The sequence below is a fragment of the Ctenocephalides felis genome, unplaced genomic scaffold, assembly GCF_003426905.1.
Source record: "Ctenocephalides felis isolate EL2017-DRISC unplaced genomic scaffold, ASM342690v1 CF-g0.4_SCAFFOLD_00845, whole genome shotgun sequence".
NCBI classification, from domain to species: domain Eukaryota; kingdom Metazoa; phylum Arthropoda; class Insecta; order Siphonaptera; family Pulicidae; genus Ctenocephalides; species Ctenocephalides felis.
Window position 1 is genome coordinate 89,490,878 of NW_020536999.1, and position 22,944 is coordinate 89,513,821.

Below are 22,944 nucleotides of genomic sequence, written 5' to 3' on the forward strand. Positions count from 1 at the left end.
AAGGTAAATTGGATTGGATCATCAGTTTTAAAAGTATTTGTATTCAATATTCAATTATTTTCACAGCTCGCACATGTCTGCTGTTTGGTCCTTTAAGATCACACGAGGTGGATTGTACTAAATATTATTTCTGTAGAAAAGTAGGAAAGAAACCAGTTCTTCAATCATGTAATCCTGGATGCTATTTTGACGACAAGGCTAGAAAATGTGTCGAAGGAAGTTGTAGTGGTGCTAATGATAATGGTAATAAATATTTGTAAATGGTTTTGCTACCTTTTGTGCTTAATGGATTGAATAATACTTTTACATAGCATTGTCAGAAAAGTCTTTGACAAAGTATTCTTCATAAGATCTCAAATTTTTCCATTTATTAAATCTAGGACCAGAAAGTGCACCACCTGCACCACCAGCACCACCTGCACAATCTGCACCTCCTGCACCACCTGCACAATCTGCACCTCCTGCACCACCAGCACCACCATCAGTAGATTCTGCTTCAAAACCAGATAGCGCAGATAAAGATCCAGTTGATGTAGATGTTGGATTACCACCACTCGTTGATCTACTTCGCAAATCTGTACCAGAATCAGATGGAGAATCATCTGGAACGGAAGTCCAATCAGGAAATCAAACATCAGAAGAAGGATCTTCTGAATCCGGAGTTAAATCAGGAACAGAACAAGCATCATCTGAAACAGAGAAGGATCAAAATGTAGATCAGGAGGTGGATGTAGTGCCTCAAAAACAGGAAAAAGAACATTTGGAACAGAATTAGTAGGATTTTTTGAAAAATGATTAGTTACAGGAAAAGAACCTTAGGATTTGAATTTAAATATATCTAATATTTATTGTAATATATTTATTTATTTACTTTTACAAGAATATATGTTTTTTCTTTTAAATGCTGTAAAATTATTTAATGCTTTATTAGCATAAAGCATTTCAATTAGTTAAACATAAATATAATAGTAAACCAAAAAAGATTTTATTGAAGCATCCATCAAATTATTAAAAAATAAAAAGATAAGTTTGAAATTTACTTAATAAATCTTGCAAGTGCTACAAGCTCAAATTTGACTCATCTTCAGTGCATATCCAATTTCAATTATTCAAAAAACATTCCATTCCTATTGATGGGAAGTGATGAATAGTTTTTAGCAATAACATGTCAAGCCGTTTAGGAAATACAGTGCAAAAAGGGCTAAAAGTGGCAGTTTTTGGAAATTGGAGCAACTGAATTAAATGATTGAAAATATATTTCACATGTGTGTTGACGCAATGAAGAATTATTATGAAGGCTGATCCAGCGGTTTTGGAGATGCACTTTTTCTGTTACATTTGTTGATCAAATATGATCTTTGCAAATTATATTTATTGATTCATATATAAATAGAAATATTTGTAAATCAGTATACAGGTTTGCAGGTAATCAGGCTAAAAAGTTGAACGGAAAGCATGTAGACAGATAGACAGATGGACTGATAAACTAAAAGACAGGTAAGCTGGTAAATAAGTAGACAAGTAGGCAGGTGAACAGATGAACCAGTAGACAGGTAAACAGGTGGTTACCACCGTCAGGAAACCAGATGCACAGGTAAACAGGTAGAGGGATAAAAAGATAGACGAGAATAAATGTGGAGAGATAGACATGTGACAAGTTGACCGGTAGATCATATAAAGAAAAAACGATTATTGAAGTAAAACTTCTTTAGGCGCGACTAGGTTGTAAATTTTTACAAATGCAACGGAAGTGCGTTAGCGCAGAGTTGAGTGCCAATGATTCGTCATTCGCTCTCGATGATATCATTTCTATACGGGTCGATTATGATTAGTCGTCGCGTATGTGAATAGAGATTTGTCGTTGTATGCGTACCGGCATCAACGTTGTATGCGTACCGGCATCAACGTTGTATGCGTACCGATATCAACAAGGAAATCGGCACAGATAAATAAACATTTTGAAGTTACATCGTAGTACAAATCTTAATTTAATGAAAAATGCCTGAATCAGAAAAACATTTTACCCTGTTCCTTGAAAATAATAAAACAAATTAAGCATTTGTGCCGTGTACTAAACGTAAGTTTCTTGATTAGAAATTATTTCTATATTACTCGTTGTTTCTATAAATCTTTGAAGTTATTAAAATGGAAAATATTTTTTAGGCAAGACAGATATTATAGCTGTTCAAAGAATGAGACTGTATCGCCAGTGAAAAGGTCAATGAAAGTATGTTAATTTTAATTACATAAAGTTCTTCAAACACAATTACATGATGAGTGAAGTTGCAAAAACAATATTTGTTTAGGTGTTGTTTAACATAATCCACTGTGTGAACGAATATTATAGAATTTATTAATCAGCAATTACTTAATTTCTCTAATGATGATTCAAGTGGTGAACGATAATTACAATGACAAACCGATCATGTCATATTTGAAGTATGACTTTAATCACATTATTGTTTTTAAATATTATTTACATATTTTCAATGCTATTATAAATATTTAATTTATAATTTATCATTATATAAATGTGTATAACGGTTGACACTAATAAATGTGTGCATCATGAGTGTTACCATATTACTAATAAACATTATTCAAAAATGTTATATTTCATTTATTTTTACTTAAGTTTGCTACTTTGTACAGTAGTAAATAAGTTTTACTTCAATCGCGTGTGAACCTTACGCGCACTCTTTTATATTTTGTGGCTTTGGATTTATCACGTTACCAAAATATCTATCTTAGATTTTTTTATTAGTTTTTTAATTTGAATAAAATTTTGACGGTATTTTAAATCCCTTTGATGCTTTATCACAAAATAGTAAAATAAATCCGTTCAATATGATTTTATTCGAATTTAAATAAAAAACTAAGAACGCTGTATGTTCAAATGCGTTTTTGAAGTAGACCGAGTTGTTATATGGACTTATAAAATTAAATAAAATTCTAGATAATTTAGTTCTAAATAAACTTGCCAAATACATCATCTATATTACTGGAATAGTTCAAAAGATATACGAGATATAATAAATAAAAACACTGTCAAGGTCGCCTGGACTATAAATAGTACATCGGGTCGATTTATATGTTCTAATATTGTATATTTTAAATATGCATTCCATATCCATAAGGTTATGTAAAGAAATGTCTAAATCGTAAAAATGTCGTCGTTTAAATGATTTTCTCATGTTATTTTATTGTTCGTCATAAATTAGTGTAATGGAACTGGATCGCGTGCCCTAACCTATAAAACTATTAAAGAATCAAGGCTCTCGGGCTCCACTGAAACTCCAGGGCCCCATTATAGACATTACTGTCGTGGCCGATGGTATTGTTATTATTATTGATATTGATATTGTTGTTTCGATTCCTGGGAAAATTTGTGCAAAATTGAATAATCTCTATTGAAGGTAGACAATTGATTTAAGTGCATTTGATTTGAATATTGTCTATGGATCTTAAATTATTCGATTAATATTAATGATGTGTTTGGAAAATTTGTTCAAAACTTTATTATCTACAATATTGTCTAATATAATGATAACCTACAACAACTCGGAATACTTTAAAATCGTGTACTATAATGAGACTACATGAACCAAGTGCAACGACATCTTTTATCGAACTTTGTGCACTATCTATTATATAAAAATGAGTCAAGTTTTCCTTCCTGACGATATGACTCCAGAACGCACGAACCGATTTCGACGATTTTGCATTCGTTGAAAAGGTCTCGGACTCCGTGAGGTTTATAGCAAAGAAAATTGAAGAAAGATCTCAACAGAAAAGTGGAAAACACTTTTTCTTTTTCACATACAGCGTAATCTCTGATACTTAGCATGTACTACAAACTAATATTTTTTGTTTGACTGCTACTCATTTGTTTGACAGCTACTCTTTGTTCTCTGCTCAGTTAATTTCATGTGACAAACCGGCATTGTGTTTACTGTGAAATTGTGCAAAAAAAGTAAAAAAATAAGGTGTTGTTTAGGCGCTGTTTAACATAATCCACTGTATGAACAAATATTATAGAATTTATTAATCAGCAATTACTTCATTTCTCTAATGAAGCTTTATTTCTAAACGCTAATTACAATGACAAACCGATCATGTCATATTTCAAGTATGACTTTGATTACATTATTGTTTGTAAATATTATACATATTTTTAATGCAATCATAAATATATAATTTATAATTCATCATTATATAAATGTGTATAATGATTGACGACACTAATAAATGTGTGCCTCACGAGTGTTACCATATTACTAATAAACATTATTTAAAATTGTTATATGATGGATTTATTTTTACTTAAATACCAACTTGTACAGTAGCAAATAAGTTTTACTTCAATCGCGTTTTTACGCGCACTCTTTCTTTTAATTATACTGGAGAAGCATTTAAATTTTATTACTAAATTCAATAACGCAACAAATTGTTTAATTGTTGTAATATATAATTTGTTTTAGTTATTTTAATTCATAATACTACAAATGTTACAGCCAAGTAAGTATATCAACAAAAATACCGTTATTGGATCAATGTTATTACAGGTCAGCGTTTCAATAATTGTTTTGATATGTGAAATTTTAGCATAGATCCATCTGGCTATAAAATTAGCATATAAACAAGTTTTTATTTATATGTTTAATAGATGACCATGTTTATTAGTAGATATTTATGTATAAAATAACATATAAATATGAGCCAACAACGAAATCTTTGGCAGTTTCTTTTAAAAATTTACTAGAGAGTGATCGTGTGTATAGTTTTAAATAGTTTTTGTGGTCATGAAACAGATTGTAAGTAATACTAAATTAAATTTAAAAAGTACTAATATGTCTTCAGTGGTTTATTTATTTTAAAAAAATCGGGACTATACATTTAACATCTTATTTTTTTTTCTTTAACCTGAAATAATAACCAGCCTATAAAAAATCATCAAATATCAGTAAAGCAGTAAACGGAGCGTTTTAGGTCTGTATTTTTTTACTGTGCTCCGAATTGAATGAAATTTTGAAATTAGGTTCATCTTACCCTCAAGTTCAAAAGTGAAAAAAATACGGGTTGCGCCATCACCCCCCGGGGGGATAACACTCCTTCTCAATTGTGTAATTACATTTTTTCAAAATCGATAGAAGAACTAATTATAAGAAAAAAATGTCTTTTATAGTTTTTCAAAAAAACTAATACTTTTCAAGTTACTGGCCACTAAAGATTTATATATTTTTGGCGTTTTTCTTCGTTTTTTTGCAAATTATTCCGAAAATATACATTTTAACAAAAATCATGTAATGAACAAAGTGATGTCAATAAAAATCTTAATGAATCGGTATGACATAAAGTGTTCCAGGAAAAATATTAAGCAAGATTTGAAAGCGCAAAGTCGTTTTTTATTTTGTTCAAGATTTAATTGTTGTATTTAAAGCCATCTAGTGTCGAGGTTTTACATTTTATGCATTTTGGTGAAATTTGGTTTTATAGTGCTCAACATCAGCTTTAAAATGAGTGCTGTTACAAGTTTTTTGCGTGTAAAATGAGTGAGCTATCATTCAAATAAGAAGCATATACGAAGTTTTTTTCTTTTAAATCATATGGTTTAATGAGCGCCATTTCCACCAGAATTAAAGTAATTCACATTCCATCTAGAATTCACTTCATTATAGACATCCCAGTAAACACTACATGTTGCCGTAATGAAACTTGTTAGTTACAAAGTTATATAACAAATGTTAACTAAATGTAATATAAGCGCAATGTAACTTTTAGTTGCAAAGTTATATAACAAATGTTAACTAAGTGTAATGTACGCGCAATGTAACTTTTAGTTGCAAAGTTATATAACAAATGTTAACTAAGTGTAATGTACGTGCAATGTATATCGATAGTTGCAAAGTTATATAACAAATGTTAACTAAGTGTAATGTACGCGCAATGTTTATCGATAGTTGCAAAGTTACATAACAAATGTTAACTAAGTGCAATATACGCGCAATGTATATCGGGAGTTACAAAGTTATATACATTTGTTACCTAATGTAATAAATGTGCAATGTTTTGTTAGAAAATATTTTTCACAACTTTTTTAATGAAAAATCGATTGATCTAATTTTTAAATTCTGTAGTATCAGTTATAGAGCACGGATATATATATATATATATATATATATATATATATATATATATTATATCAATATTCATCAAAACTTTTGAAGAAAAATGTTTTTGATGAGATGAAATATCGAAGCGCGTAAGCGCCGCGTCGCTGTTAAACAAACAAACGATTTTACGGAACCCATAAAAACGTTACGCAAACGTAAACAAAATTGATACATATTATTAAAATCTCCATAGCCGATTGGCGTATAATAAATAAATAAATAAATAAATAAATAAAATATCTGATAATAATCATGCACGACCGCCTAATGGAATTTTTTTTTTTATTTTTTTTACTAGATCTCTGTAACCGCTAGAGCTGCCTTCCCAAAAATTTAATAATGGTTTTTGAATTATTAAATTCGGACGCTCCGTTCTCTTAAAAACTGGGTTACCGATTTTGGAACTTTTTGCCCCGTATCTTCGGAACGGCTAGACCTGCCTCTGCCAAACACTAATCAGCACGCCTCTTTATCAATACGAATCGAATGTTGTTCCCGAAATCGTCGATAAAATTTTCATTCTCGATTTTTTTGCGACTACTATAACTTACTACGGGAAGTTACAGTAAAAATTTTAAAATTTTAAATGAAATAAATTGCATTTCTTTTACAAAAACAGAATTTTAACTTCTTCAATTACTTAAAACAAACTAATTTTTTCAAAAAATTTAAAAACTTAGAAGTTTTTACAAAAATTTCAAAAAGTATATTAAAATTTTTGAATTCGATTAAACGTTTTAAACGTTTAACGGTTGTCTTCCTTTTTCGGCAGAGGGACTCAGACTCAGGCGTCAGGTTTCCCAGAGTGCATTGCATTGCAGCCTGTCGCCTGAACGCCATTTTATACTGTGTCATATGCGGGGTTGTTTTGTTGAGTTGTTTTGTCTTGTTTTATTTTAAATATTTTGTAATATTGAGTTCTACGTGTATAACTAAAAATGCAAAAATATATAGTATATATGGCGTAAACTTTACATATCTGCTTATGTGTTATTTGTTCAGCTACGTCGAAATCGAAAGAGTATAAGAAATAACCTCAAAATGAATTTTAAGAAGTGCTGTTTGATATATAATATTATGAAGGGTAAGTATAATTTATTTGTTGGTTACTGTGCTAAAAGCCTAATTATTTTTATAAGGCCCGCGTTTGGAGATGTCTCAAAAAAACTAGAGCTTATTATTTGGATATGAAAATTTAATTTTCGACAATGCTACAAGATACTAAAGGTAAATAACTGTTTAAATTTCTAATGGCTTTTGAGGTTTATATTTTATTATTGTAATAATTTATTTTTAGGATTGGATTCTAAGTCTCGGTTTGAATCCTAAATTGCCTCGAATAACATATGTGATTAATATGAAAGAATATCGAGAGGCTTTTAACAGCAAAACAAGGAATAAATGAAAGGTATATATCATAGTTCTTGTTAACTAATTACTATTATACATTCTGTTTTAACCTTTCTTATTTGTTTTTAAAGTGGAATAATACATACTGAATGGGCTACAATGGAATTAAGACAAATTGTGAATATTGAGAATGTTGGAAGTATCTCGATAAAAAAAAATATCAAAGCTTAATAATGCTCAACTATAATTCTATTAGTTATATTGTTTGTCTGCAAAAAAATATAATTGTATTTGAAAATTGTCATCCTAATTTGGAATTATGTGATAAAGTTTCTGTATATTGGTGTGTCGAGATAGCTTGATTAGCTTTAATAGTTGGACCAAAACTAGATATTTTTATTTCCATCTTTTATTAATTAATATCATTTAAAAATAGTTTTATATTTAATTTGTGTTTCATTTGAAAATATGAAATTAATAATTGTAATGAATATAAATTTTATATTTTTGTTATTGTTTTCGAAAAATATTTGTTACTGTTTATTATAACATATTTAATACTGTTATTTTTAACATTTAAAATATTCTAGTTTATTATGTTATTTTTTTCGTTTAATAGGTTACTATTTTGTTTTTCATTGTGTATATAACGAAAAATAAATGTAATTGATATAAATTTTATGTATCGTCTAAAATATTTGTTGCTGTATTGTTTATTATATTGTTTTTTTTATTACTGTCTTGTAATGAGGTTTGTTATTGCTTTATAAATATTTGTTACTGTTCTGTTTAGTATAAAATATTTGTTGCTATTTTGTTTAGTATAAAATACTTATTACTGTTCTGTTTAGTGTAAAATATTTGTTGCTATTTGTTTGTTATAAAATATTTGTTACTGTTTTGTTTAGTACAAAATATTTTATAACAAGCAATAGCACCAAATATTTGTTGCTATTTGTTTGTTATAAAATACTTATTACTGTTTTGTTTAGTACAAAATATTTTATAACAAACAATAGCAACAAATATTTGTTGCTATTTGTTTGTTATAAAATACTTATTACTGTTTTGTTTAGTTCAAAATATTTGTTGCTATTTGTTTGTTATAAAAACTGTTTTGTTTAGTACAAAATATTTTATAACAAACAATAGCAACAGATATTTGTTGCTATTTGTTTGTTATAAAATACTTATTACTGTTTTGTTTAGTTAAAAATATTTGTTGCTATTTGTTTCTTATAAAATATTTGTTACTGTTTTGTTTAGTACAAAATATTTTATAACAAACAATAGCAACAAATATTTGTTGCTATTTGTTTGTTATATAATACTTATTACTGTTTTGTTTAGTTCAAAATATTTGTTGCTATTTGTTTGTTATAAAAACTGTTTTGTTTAGTACAAAATATTTTATAACAAACAATAGCAACAAATATTTGTTGCTATTGGTTTGTTATAAAATACTTATTACTGTTTTGTTTAGTTCAAAATATTTGTTGCTATTTGTTTGTTATAAAATATTTGTTACTGTTTTGTTTAGTACAAAATATTTGTTGCTATTTGTTTGTTATAAAATATTTGTTGCTATTTTGTTTACTTTGAAATATTTGTTACTGTTCTATTTAGTATAAAATATTTGTTGCTACTTTGTTTATTGTAAAATATTAATTTTAAATAATAAATACAATGAAATATGAGTAAATCTTTTTTTTTATAGAAAATCACTTATTTTCGCATAAATTAAAAGCATTGCAAAAAGTGCTGATTCATATCGCATAGGTACATTACCGTAAGTTACCGCAACTTCACAATGTAACGCATATCTATATTGCATTTGTATGTTACCGTAAGTTACCGCAACTTCCAATGTAACGCACTTGATGCGGAAATAGTTACCTTCAGGCAATGCATTTGATAAGGTTGCCGCAATGTAACAGGTAACAGATGTTATATAACTGCAATCTAACGGCAATGTAAAATTGTTTAGGGGGATCTTAATGGATTCTAGCAGATTCACTACTTTAGTACAAACTATTTTCAGAAAACTCACTATTTTTAAAAACTTTTTTTTCTAATTTGCGCGGCCGCGCAGTCTTTAAACATTCATAACTCTGTCAATTTTTGTGTGAAAGAAAAATAATAAAAAACAATAATAAGACAGAAAGATTCCTTTGATTTTTATCTATATGCTTTTATACGTATCTTTTATTCTTTTTGAGATATAATGAAAATAATTTCGATTTTTAAAAATATTGGAAAAAAAAGTTTTTATAAAATCGTGAGTTTTCTGAAAATAGTTTGAACTAAAGTAGTGAATCTGCTAGAATCCATCAAGATGTCTATAATGAAGTGAATTCTAGATGGAATGTGAATTACTTTAATTTTGGTGGAAATAGCGCTCATTAAACCACATGATTTAAAAGAAAAAAACTTCGTATATGCTTCTTATTTGCATAGCTCACTCATTTTACACGCAAATAACTTGTAACAGCACTCATTTTAAAGCTGATGTTGAGCACTATAAAACCCAATTCCATCGAAGCGCGTAAGCGCCGCGTCGGCTACATTGGTACGGAAACGATAGGAATGTAAACAAAATTTATACTCATTGTTAAAATCTCTATAAAATATCTGATAATTAGATGTGCATATGTCTAATGATCATTTTTCACCGCCAAATGGCATTTTTTTTTTACTTATTTCACTAGATCTCCGAAACCGCTATTCCTGCCTTCATGAAAATTTGATCAATTCTGCATCTTGTCAATACAAATAAAATGTTTTTCGAATTCTTAAAATCGGACGCTCCGTTCTCTTAAAAACTGAGTTACCATTTGTGGCATTTTTTGCCCCGTATCTTCGAAACGGCTAGACCTGCTTATGCCAAAAACTAATCAGCATGTCTCTTTGTAAACAGCAATTGAATGTTTTTTGAATAATTGAAATCAGTTGAACCGTGTTTGCGAAATCGTCGATAAAAATTTGTATCCGCACAGATAAACACACACACAAACATTCATTTTTTCTAAGGTATGCCAAAATGTTCTGAAACTTCTGAAACGAAAAGATATATAAAAATTTTCATTTTCCATTTTTTGCGATTATAATAACTTACCCTACGAGAAGTTAATAAATACAACGTAATCTTACTATACCCCTTTCACCCCCACGTAATATTTCGTGATTTGTTCAAGCCCCTCCTCCCCCTAAAAACATCATGTTATTAATGGACGTCCCCTCACCACGCATCACCAAGGGTCCAAAAATCCTTAGAAATCGTTCATATGATTAATGGATGCCCCCTTTCATAAAACATATTGGTCATTTCATATGTAAAATTTATCAAATAATGAATTTATGGATTAAACTTGACGTAAAAACCTCTACAAAAAATGAAGTAACTACTTCCATGTCGATTCGCGTCCACGTATTATTAACGTAACCTTTGGTTCCGTAACAAATTTTCCTTTTCATCAAACGTTTAATTATTCTATTTTATAATTCTAGACCAGTTTTACACGATTTGTACATTACCGTATCCGGAAATCCGAAAAATGCCGTTATCAGGTCAATGTTAAAAAAGGTCAATGTTTCAATAATTGTTTTGACTTGTGAAATTTCAACATAGATGCATCTGGCTATTAAATTTACATATAAACGTGTTTTTATTTATACAAAAATGCATTCACATTTATATTGATAGATAAATATACTAGCAAACCCGACGAACTCCGTTTCGCTACCAGATGGTTTCGTGAGAAAGATGAAGAAATTTTTTGTTTGTTTTATATTTGAAAAAGAAAAATTTGATTTTATTATACAACAGTAATAAATTTATTTCGATTACAAAAATGAAGTATTATTTAGGTGAACTTCTCTAAGTAAATAAAAGTGAATCCGCAAATTTTCTGTTTCATTGAAGTGCTCTTTGGTAAACCACATTTTTTGTTTTTTGGCCTGACGTTAACACAAACAAAGAGAATGGTTTTCCAACACGTGAACAGGCAACGTATAACTGCCCATGTGAAAAACAATTATTTTCTAAATAATCTAATTGAAATTTATCCCGCAAACACTAAGCGATTGGCCTTGCGACTTGTTATTGCAAACGCAAGGCGAACTGGATATTGCAATCGTTTGAAGTCAAATGGAAGACCAGTCAGAATCATTGGTATGTCACCAAATCGCCAGCAATTTTTGATTAAATGGTGAAATTCAGGGCGTGTACATCATCATTCTTTGCGGCAAGAATTGCTCGTTGACTTAACCAAGCATAATTCTGATATTTCTCATTAATGTCATTACTCGAATTTTTAATTACGGTGCGTGAAGTTCCAACAGCTTGCATTGAGGCACGATGCCATGCACAACTAATTTTCTTAGCTATAAACCTTGCGGAGCCCGAGACCTTTCCAAGGAATGCAAAATTGTCGAAATCGGTTTGTGCGTTCTGGAGTTATTTTGTCAGGAAGGAAAACCCGACTTATTTTCATATATATAGAAGATAATCTATTTGACATTATTTAAAACAGTTATTGATTATTTTTATTACTCGAATTTTTAATTACGGTGCGTGAAGTTCCAGCAGCTTGCATTAAGGCACGATGCCAAGCACAACTAATTTTCTTAGCTATAAATCTTTCGGAGTCCGAGACCTTTCCAACGAATGCAAAATTGTCGAAATCGGTTCGTGCGTTCTGGAGTTATTTCGTCAGGAAGGAAAACCCGACTTATTTTTATTTATATAGAAGATATATATATATATATATATATATATATATTTATGTATTAACTTAATATATAAAGAAGAGCCCAATGTGATTTCTATGTCAGTTTCTTTTTAAAATTGTTGTCATGAAACATATTGTAAGTGATAGTTAATAAAATTTAAAATGCCTTAAGATGTTTTTATTTTAAAAATCTAGACTACAAGTTTATTTTATTTAAATGTTAAGAGTTACTTACTTATTCATAAAAATGATACAAATATTACAAAAAATCCTACCACTTATATGTATTGTAAATCATCTTAGCAAAAATAGTTTTATTTGTGTTTTTTTATTATAAAAAACTACACAGTATTCGGACTCAAATTTTAGTAAAATTTTATTCTCAATAGAAACACTTACCCTCTACGAATCTTCCATTTCCAATTGTTATGGCCATCTAATTGCATTACCATCCATTTTGTTCCTTTTCCAGACGTATTTATTCACTTTTGGTCTGCTGATAGCAGCATCTTTGTCTGTACCATTAGACCAAGATGATCTATCAACTGTTCCGATCAAATCTGAAGAAGTAGTTGACACATCTTTGACTCAGAAATCAAATCCTGAAGATCAAAAACAAAATGTTACTGAAAACAATGATGAAACATCTTTAACTGATATAAATACAAAGAAAATTCAAGTAGAAGATCAGTTATCAGTAAAAAAAGGTAGATTGGATTAAAACATTTCTAAAAGTATTTGTAGTCAATATTCAATTTTTTTCACAGCTCGCACATGTCTGCTGTTTGGTCCTTTAAGATCACACGAGGTAGATTGTACTAAATATTATTTCTGTAGAAAAGTAGGCAAGAAACCAGTTCTTCAATCATGCAGTCCTGGATACTATTTCGACGACAAGGCTAGAAAATGTGTTGAAGGAAGTTGTAGTGATGCTTATGATAATGGTAATAGATATTTATGGTTTATAAATGGATAATAGATAGTAATAGATATTTAAATATTTATATAAATGGTTTTGCTACCTTTTGTGCTTACTGGATTAAATAATATTTCCTCATAGCATTTCCAGAAAAGTTCTTAATAAAGTATGATTTCTAAGTACTGTGCCTAAAAGAAAAGATAAAACCTTATATTTTTCTGCAAAATAGATTCACAATTTTTATGAAATAATTAATTCAATACTTATAATCTTCATCAACAGCTTCAACATCTGGAGTACCCCCAAACAGACCAATTTCGGAAGCTTCTAAACCAGATAGAGAACCTGCCAATATAGGAGGTGAACCAGCAGGAGGAAGTCCTGGACAAGAACCAGAAAATGGAGAAATCAGATTCGTACCACAATCAGCTCAGAAATTATTTGGAATAGAAGAACAATCAGAAATTCTATCTTCTGAATTTGGATCCATGTCAGAAGAAGAATCTTCTGAATCTGGAAGTAAATCAGGATCATCTGATACAGAGAAAGTGGATCTTCCGCGTCAGGAGGTGGAACAAATGGATCAGAAACATGAGAAGGACCATCTGGAAGAGAATCAGTAGGATTTTTTGAATCATAAAGAGTTACTTTTCTAACAGAAATATTGTAATTATATACTTATTATTATATATTTATTTATTTATTTCCACAAGTTTAATATATTTTTTATTTATACTTTTTTTGTTTTTATTTTTTTATTTGATATATTACATATTATAGCAGTTATTGAAAAATAAATATTGACGACTGCTTTATTATTTTTCTAATTATTTTGCATAAAATGTAGACACCATACGAATAAGAACAAATCAAAATTAAACCAAAATTAAACCATTTTTTACCAATTCCTAATTAACTAATACTAAAGCAACAGAAATTATACATGTTCAAACCATTATTTTCAAATCCAAACTATATCGAAAAATATCCAGTCCAAATGCAAAGGCAGAACTGCCGAGGGAAAAGAAAAAGGATATAATCAGATATAATGGTACATTTGATGTCACACACAATGGTAAATTTGAAGTAACAATATTTTTCTTTATATAAAATTATCAGCTGACTATTGTTAAAAGTGTGCTCAAATTTATCATATCTTTCGAAAACACACATTTGAATTGGTTCGTGTTTACATGCCGATTGATTCTCTTGTAGATATATAGGAAACATTCCAAAATAAAATATACATTGCGGTCATTAAAATCCTGAGTCGGTAATTCCTATTTTTAAGAGTTACAGATTTTAAAGCAAAAAATGTAATTAAACTAAAGGTATTGTATAAATTGAAAATAAGAGATAAGCTAATAATATTTTTTTTAAATAATAAGAAAAACTAAATATAAACAGGAAAGAAATCTTGTACTTGCATTTATTAAGTATCTAGTTTAATATATCATCCTTAATAAATTTGAGGCTATCACTTTTATTTATCGTATTCAAGTATGGTTTTTCTTATATTTTAGATAAGTTATTTTCTGTGGAAGTTAGTCTTCAATTCAATAAGATGAGAAAGAATCATTACTACTTGTGTAGGATTCTGCATTGGATTCGATTTTAGTTTTGAATATTTTCTAATCACTTCTCAAAATAAATCCAGTTTATCAATACCATATAATTTCTGTTTTGTTGTTGATTTCACTTCATCCACAAAATATTCCAATACAATTGGTGAATCTACTCACTGAGACATTAATTATATGGTAATTACTAATTTGATATAATAAATATAAATATTATAAACGTATTACTAATTTGATAAAATAAATATAAACATATTCATTTAAACTAAACTATTTAAAATAGCCATTAAGCCAAACAAGACGTTTTTCAAACAACTGTCAAATTTTCAAACATGGCGTCGTCGCGCCAAAATTCAAAATTCAAAATGTTTTTGCAACGTTAGAAATAAAAATAGATGTACAAAATAATATAAAACTATATTATTATACACATTACAAAAGTATATTAATATGTATTATAGACGTTTCTTCTTAATGCTAAAATCCAAAACTGCCTTGTACAAACTTTTACATTATAACTTACAAACTTAAAAATATGGATACACTTGAAGACTTTCTATCTTAATATTATTTATATCAAATTCACAGTAAAAATATATACATTATAAATAAATAAATATATATAAATATATATATATATATATATATATATATATATATATTATACAAACTCTTTCTCTTCCTATATTGATCATTTCTTCATTAACTAATTGATAATTGTTCAAAAGCAACAAATCTTCGCCATCATTTATTACTCCACAATCATTTTTATCATCACGATTAATATTATCATCAAAACTTTTGTCCTCTTTCTCTTTTTTTACTTCAATTTCTTCACACATGAAGCTATAATCATGATCCAGTAGCTCAGAATCACTTTTGGTACTCAAATCCAAATTTGAATTTAGAATATCCTTATCAATACTTTTTAGTAATTTTATATAAACATTATACAAATTTAGTAATATATATTTTACACAAACTCTTCTCTCCCTATATTGATCATTTCTTCAATAACTAATTGATAATTGTTCAAAAGCTACAAATTGCTTCTATCATTTTTTTTGCCACAATCATTTTTATCATCACAGGTAATATTATCATTAAAACTTTTGTCGTCTTTCACTTTTTTTATTTCAATTTCTTCACACGTGAAGCTATAATCATGATCCAGCAGCTCAGAAATCACTTTTGGTTTATTCAAATACAAATTTGCATTTAAAATATCTTTATCAATACTTTTTAGTAATTTTATACAAACATTATACAAATTTAGTCATATATATTTTATACAAACTCTTCTCTCCCTATATTAATCATTTCTTCATTAACTAATAGATAATTGTGTAAATCTCCTCCATCATTAATTACTCCACAATCATTTTTATCATCACGAGTAATATTGTCATCAAAACTTTTGTCCTCTTTCTCTTCTTTGACTTCAATTTCTTCACAATTAAAGCTATAATCATGATCCAGCAGCTCAGAAATCACTTTTGGTTTACTCAAATCCAAATTTGAATTTAAAATATCCTTATCAATACTTTTCAGTAATTTTACATTAACAGACTCATCGCAATCAACAAATATGTTATTGTGTAGATCTGGGTGTTTAAAAATATTCATTATTGTTTTGTCTTTAAAAAAGTCTTGAGCACTAACTGTTGACAATTTGTCTTCCTGTACAACCAAATTGCATTTACCAAAATTCAAACTCAACATTTCGTTAATAAAAGTTTCTGAAGTTACTTCTTTGTTCTGAAACTTTTTTGTTAAATATTCAAAGTAATCAGCTTCTATTTTTGGAGTAAATGTGACGGTATCATTATCAGTTTTTATTGTTTCTTCTTTTATAACTGTAGGCTTTATGTCTTTTGACTTATTATCACTTTTGCTTCTGAAAGGAACAACGTTATGAGATAAAGGATGGGTTACTTTCTCCAAATCTTCAGTTTGAGCCACAAAACAGTCGGAACAAAAATCTATGGATCTGTTTCTACAATCCATGCAATGCCAACGAGTCCCAATGATTGGAGATTCTTTGCAGAAGTCACACTAAAAAAATATAGCCATTGATAAAACAATCATGAGGCAAATTAGTCATATAATTACAATTGTACTTACAGTGTGTCTAACATGTATACTATAAGGTCTTGAGTCATCTTTTTGTTTATCTTTCAAAACCCTTTTCAAAATACGTAAAGAATATTTATCAACAGTCATAGTATCATTTTCATTTGTTGAATCGTCAGAATTGGTGTCTGATTCTGTTACTTCATCATCTGTGTAATTATCTACTTCAGAAATCTAAAATTTAGATTCAATAAGATAATATATATATTAGATGATAGAGTCTTGGATTTGTTAATATTTTGTAGAGCTTTGAACAAAGAATCCAGAAAGTAATATATATATATACTAGCTGACCCGACAGACGTTGTTCTGTACCTACGTCTACAATTTTTCAATATTTTATACTAATATTTACTGCTTAGTTAAAAATAATAATTACTGTTTTTTGAATTACTATTTACACCAATATATGAGTGATGTTGAATGTTGAACTGTTTCAAATAAAACGATTGTTCTCAATTCCCACAGTTAACACTTTAATTATTCATTTAACAAATATTAAAAAATGTTCAATAAAATTGTATATTAAAAATTATACACTGCGATTTATAGAACAAATTTATTTCCAATAGCTCAATTTATTTTATTGCATTTAAGGGTTATATAGTATTTTTAGTCATACCTGTAGATGTGGATGCATAAATGAATGATTTTTTGTTTATTCACGACTAAAACATTGATTTTCCAAATTAATCACACTAAAAATGATCGTCTGCCTTTTTGATTTATGGTCATAGCATAAGATACTCATGTTGAAAATTGAAATCTTTTAAAAAGTACAACAAATTCAGAAAGAATTAATATATAGCATTCGCGGCAAAGATGCAATATCACCTTTTATTTTTCTACCCAAAATAATTGCTTCAATAATGTTGCCTATAATTTTTATAATTTAGTACCATATTTTAACTGGCTTTAAGTAATTTTAATATCTAAATTACATTTTTTTCTCTAATAAATCAATATACATTATTGCTTAAGTTTATATTTGAAGTCAATTAATTTGTCAAATCCTGTTCACATGTGCTCTATTCAACTTACGATCAACAAAATTATTGCTCTGTAAATTTTTTTACTGTGCTCTAATTTACTTGATATTTTGGGAATAGGCTAATCTTTGTCTTAAGTTCAGAAGTAAAAACAATTTGCACTCCGTCACCATCCACCGCATTAATTGGATTATTACTCTTTTAATTCTAATTTTATCAGAACTTGTAATACACTATTTTAAAGGTGATTAAATGAGCTACAACTTTCTTTATCATAAATTTTACCGTAACTTCTTTTATTGTGAAACGGCGAAGGGTTAAAGGGCTCGAAAGACCTCTTGTTGGACAGCCGTGCACTCCTTAATTAATACCTCTATCAATATTTGTGTAATGTAAAAATAATAAACAGCAATAATTAGTCAGAAAAATACCTCGAATTTTCATATATATATATACTTTTATACGTATTCTTTCAGAGATATTATAATGAAAATTGGATGTTTTTTTTTAAGATTTTTTTTTCATGAAATCATGAGTTTTTTGAAAATCGTTTGTACTAAAGTTGTGGTATTTTCCAGAATCCATTAAGATCTCTTAAACCAAGTTAATTCTAGATGGAATACGATTATTTTTAAATTTGGTGGAAATGGCACTGAAAAACTATTTGATTTAAATGAAAAAACATTATGTGCGTCTTTTATTTGCATCGTAGTTTACTCATTTTACACGCAGAAGGTACTCATTTTAAAGCTTATTTTGAGCACTATAAAAACCCATTTTCATACCTAGCCTAATAATGTTCCTAAAACACTATAAAATAGCGATTTATTAAGATTTTAATTGATATAATTTTGTTCAATATATGATTTTTGTTAAAATGTATATTTTTGAAGATATTAGCAAAAAACGATGAAAAACGCAAAAAAAGAAACAAATTTTCAGTAGCTAACAGTAACTTGAAAAGTATTTGCTTTTTTGAAAAACATTATTAAACATTTTTCTCTTATAATTAGTTCTTTTATCCACACCCAACGTTATTACATCACTGAAAAGAAATGGCATCCCCCCGGGTAGTGCAAAGGAGTCTAAATTGTTGACACTTTTGAACTTGAGAGTAAGATGAGCCTAATTCCAAAATTCCAAACGAATTGGAAAACAGTAAAAAATATTTCAGACCCGAAGCGCCCCATTGAGTAAATATTCCGTACAAAATGCCAACCATATGAATTTTTGACACAATGAAACTTCTAAATAATTTTTTGAATAAGTAATTTTTTTTGTATTGTGACTTAGTATAGAAAGGCAAAACGACCGCAAATTGAATATTTTTGAGCGCAATCACTTATGGTTCGTCTCCTTTGCACGAATGCGTACGGCAAATCTGTTCGCAAAGTGCGCAAACAAAATTATTGCAAGCAAAAGCAATCTACGCGCAGTTGAGAACACGATTCGCCGTGCGCGTCAGACGCATGCGCAGACTGTCAAACGCATGTTATATTATTTGCATCTTATATTAATTTAATTTTTGGCACATCTCAGCTGCTTTTCGGTATTAATAATGTAGACATCACATTTTCCTTATTCATAATCATGAATTTATTATATTTTAATATTGCTTTAGCCTGTAAGTGAATAGAAATGTTTGGCAAATGACAGTCTTCAATTGTTTTTAATGTCAAACTAAGCTTCAAATATTTTCAAGGGCAAACAATGATAAGCGGTTTTTGTAATTTTTTCTATTTATTTCTACAATCTAACTATATTTCTATGAATCAAAACATTCTAGAAAATTTCCCGAACAAACTTCAGGAAGATTCATGAAAATCCGAATTATAGTTTAGGAGAATTAATGAAACTTACATTGTTACAGAAGAATTTTATATATAAGATATATATATATATATATATATATATATATATATAAAAATTTACCTCTTTGGGTACTTGCGGAATAACATTCTGAGTATTCTGATTGTGCAAACTTTGTAACCCATTTGGTATTGTTAATGTTGGAAAGAATGTGGAAGGTTTTATCAAACTGAATGAATTATAAAATACAGAATTTTTTAATGACCTCTGAAACCAAAAACTTAGATAAATAACAAAAACATTTTACATATTTGTTGCTAAAAGCCAAAAGACAATTAATATTGTTACCTTTCCGGGACGCATCCTGGGCAATCTACCAGGAACAGGCAAACCTGCCTTATGCAGTTTGATAAAATATTTCTGTATTCGACTTGCCACTTGTTTCGTAGTCCTATTACCTAAAGCTTTTGCTATTTTTGCAAATCTACGCATTTCAACTTCTTCTGAAGGAAATTCAACTAATAATTCTTCCAATCTGCGTTGTTCAGCAACTGTCCACAACTATAAAAAAAATACTAATAATAAAATTGATAAAAATAACATAACATACTTTGAAGTTGATAAAAACTTCAAAATTAATACTTTATCAGATTTTGCAGAATGTCTGTTTTCTGTCAAGTGATAAGAATCAATTTTTTCATTAGATGTACTTTGTTGTTTATCATCATTGTAAATACTTTTTGCTTTGTTTAATAAATACTCAGGAACTTTATTCTCGTACTGTTGCAAATCAATTTTTGGAATCTAGAAATATATATATATATATATATATATATATATATAATATATATATATATATATATAATTATATAATATATATATATATAATATATATATATATATATATATATATATCGCTTGTTTATAATAAATTACATTAACTAGTGTGATTCTGTCAGGTAATTTTAACTCCCCACTTCGTAAAGAACTAACAAACTCTACAGGTTTTTCTTGTGACAATGTTAGGGCTGCATTTAGTGTGTCATAATTCTGCAAAGCAAACAAATTTTAGACTTTTCTTATACATATTACAAAACTATATAGTTGATCTCAATTTATCCACCTTTGTCTGATTTATTACCTTTAGCATTTCATCTTTCTGTGCGCTGAGCAAAATGTAAGCCCTTAATAATTTCTGATAATCTTTATTGTTCCTCAAAGCTAAATGATCAGATTCAAAGAAAAATTCATCAGGATCTTGTGAAAATAAATTTTTGTGAAGAAGTACTTTCATCGACTGAATTGGAGTCTTTGTCAGAAAACTCTGCCTTGTCCAAGGAATTATCCATGATGATAATATAATAGATGATATTTGTTAACTAGTCTATTGATAATAAGTGTATTTTTTGTTTAATAATAATTTGATATGAAAGTAATTAAGTAAACGTTAAATATAATGTTTTATTTTAAAAAATAATGTGTTTTTGTTCACAGGTTATAACATGTTTGGACATAACCTCACTTTTTGACGTTTTGAAAAGTTCTAAAAAGAAATTCTAATATAAATATTTAGTTTTATGATTTTGTTTATTAATTGAATTTACTTTTTAATTTTCAACTAAATTCAGAAATAAACATAGTACAACAACTAATAATATCTAGTTTTTATAAAATATTTGAATACATCTAATAAAATTTAAATTTGGCGCTTTTATACTCATCAGAAAAGTCTAACAAGATTCTAATAAAAATGAATGAATGAATATTTAGTTTTATGTTTTTGAATATTTAAATTCATTTTAATTTTCAATTTTGAAGAATTATAAATAGTATAACAATTAATAATATGTATTTTTCAATAAATATTTAAATAAAACTAATAAAATTTAAATTTTGCGCCATTTTTCTCATGAGAATCCAATTTAACTAAGGCAACACTAAATAAATTTATGTTATCAGTAAAAATGTCTTTTGCATGATTTTTATTTTACAATTTTTCTATTTAGTTTTAAATATCATGCCAAGTTCATTATATTTTTACGTTTTTTTGTACTACTAAATATATTTTGTATAAACAATGTCATTTCTGGTCTTTCCTCTAGTCAGTATTATCAACTGCATTTTTTAGCTTTTGTACTAAGATTTTTATAATTAGTTAGAATTAATTAATAAATAATATACATGTACAATTCAAGCTTGGTAAGCATAAAATTTTAGTGTTTGCATTTGCTTACCTTGCAACTTATCAAATTACAATCAACGAGTAAATCTACCATTGCAATTCTTTATATATAAGAAAGTATTTTTAAAATGTCAGAACTTTATAAATGTACTTTGTCTGCCGAAGATTATTTATATGCTGAAGAATATTTGGGTGAAACTGAATCAATCCGGAATGATAGTATCAGGGAAATCCAAGAATGGATCCAAGACAACCCTCATATAAAAGCCAGAAACGATCCAGTATCAATCCTACATTTTTTAAGAGGCTGCAAGTTTGATATTCCGAAAACAATAGCCAAAATCAAGCATTTCTACTTAGCCAGATCTAAAGTACCGGAGTGGTACCAAAATAGAGACCCTCATTTGTGTGAAATCCAAGAACTCGTTGATTTAGGAGTGTTTTTACCTCTAAAAACAAAAGATGCTCATAATAGATTGATTGTGGTAATTAAAGCGGCTGCACATGATCCCAAAAAGCATTTACAAGATGATGTTTTTAAAATCGGGCAAATGATTATGGATTTAGCTTTACATTTGGATGAAAGTGTATCTGTATATGGAGTTGTTGCTATTTTTGATCTTGAAATGTTACTTTAGGGCATGCTTTGCAGTTGCATCCGGGGATGATTAAGAAGTTAGTTGATAGTTGGAAGTTTTATCCAACAATGGTGAAGAGACTGGATTTTGTAATGCTCCCAGTTTTGTTAACATCGTACTTGATGTCTTCATGTAAGTATATGCTAACAGTCATTTTTATGTTAAAAATTATGCTCACATAATTTGGTTTTAGGAAATTCATGACCAAAAAGCTTCGTGATCGAGTCACTGTCCACAGAACAGGTCTTTTAGACATTCCAGGACTTCCTGAAGAATGTGTCAAGAATCCTAAAATGTTTTTTAAAGATTTAACAAATTATTGGAAAGAACAATTAAACTTGTATCGAGACTGGCTCAAAAACGATATGTCCACAAATCAACAAACATAAAATCTGTGATTTTGTAAAATTTTATATATATTTTGTATAATAAAAAATTCTA

At 28.3% G+C, this 22,944-nt stretch overlaps 1 protein-coding gene and 1 pseudogene across 1 annotated transcript; one reads left to right on the forward strand and one right to left on the reverse strand.

Moving 5' to 3' along the window:
- Window positions 1-15,996: 15,996 nt before the first annotated feature.
- Window positions 15,997-20,977, reverse strand: LOC113362924 (ZZ-type zinc finger-containing protein 3-like). The gene is made up of 7 exons (XM_026605419.1): window positions 20,825-20,977; window positions 20,620-20,733; window positions 20,326-20,487; window positions 20,032-20,244; window positions 19,807-19,950; window positions 16,877-17,059; window positions 15,997-16,807 (listed from the first exon to the last, which is right to left on the reverse strand). The coding sequence occupies exons 1-7, from the start codon at window positions 20,975-20,977 to the stop codon at window positions 16,040-16,042; spliced, it is 1,737 nt and encodes a 578-aa protein (XP_026461204.1). The 3' UTR covers window positions 15,997-16,039.
- Window positions 20,978-21,847: 870 nt separating this feature from the next.
- Window positions 21,848-22,892, forward strand: LOC113362925 (annotated as a pseudogene).
- The last annotated feature ends 52 nt before the right edge of the window (window positions 22,893-22,944 follow it).

What these genes read in the sequence shown, in the direction of transcription:
- LOC113362924 (XM_026605419.1), bottom strand. Translation starts at nt 20,977, where the DNA reads ATGAAAGTACTTCTTCACAAAAATTTATTTTCACAAGATCCTGATGAA. An exon ending in AGAAAGATGAAATGCTAAAG is followed by an intron (nt 20,734 to 20,824) that starts GTAATAAATCAG and finishes TTTGCTTTGCAG; the next exon opens with AATTATGACACACTAAATGC. An exon ending in CCAGGATGCGTCCCGGAAAG is followed by an intron (nt 19,951 to 20,031) that starts GTAACAATATTA and finishes TTTTGGTTTCAG; the next exon opens with AGGTCATTAAAAAATTCTGT.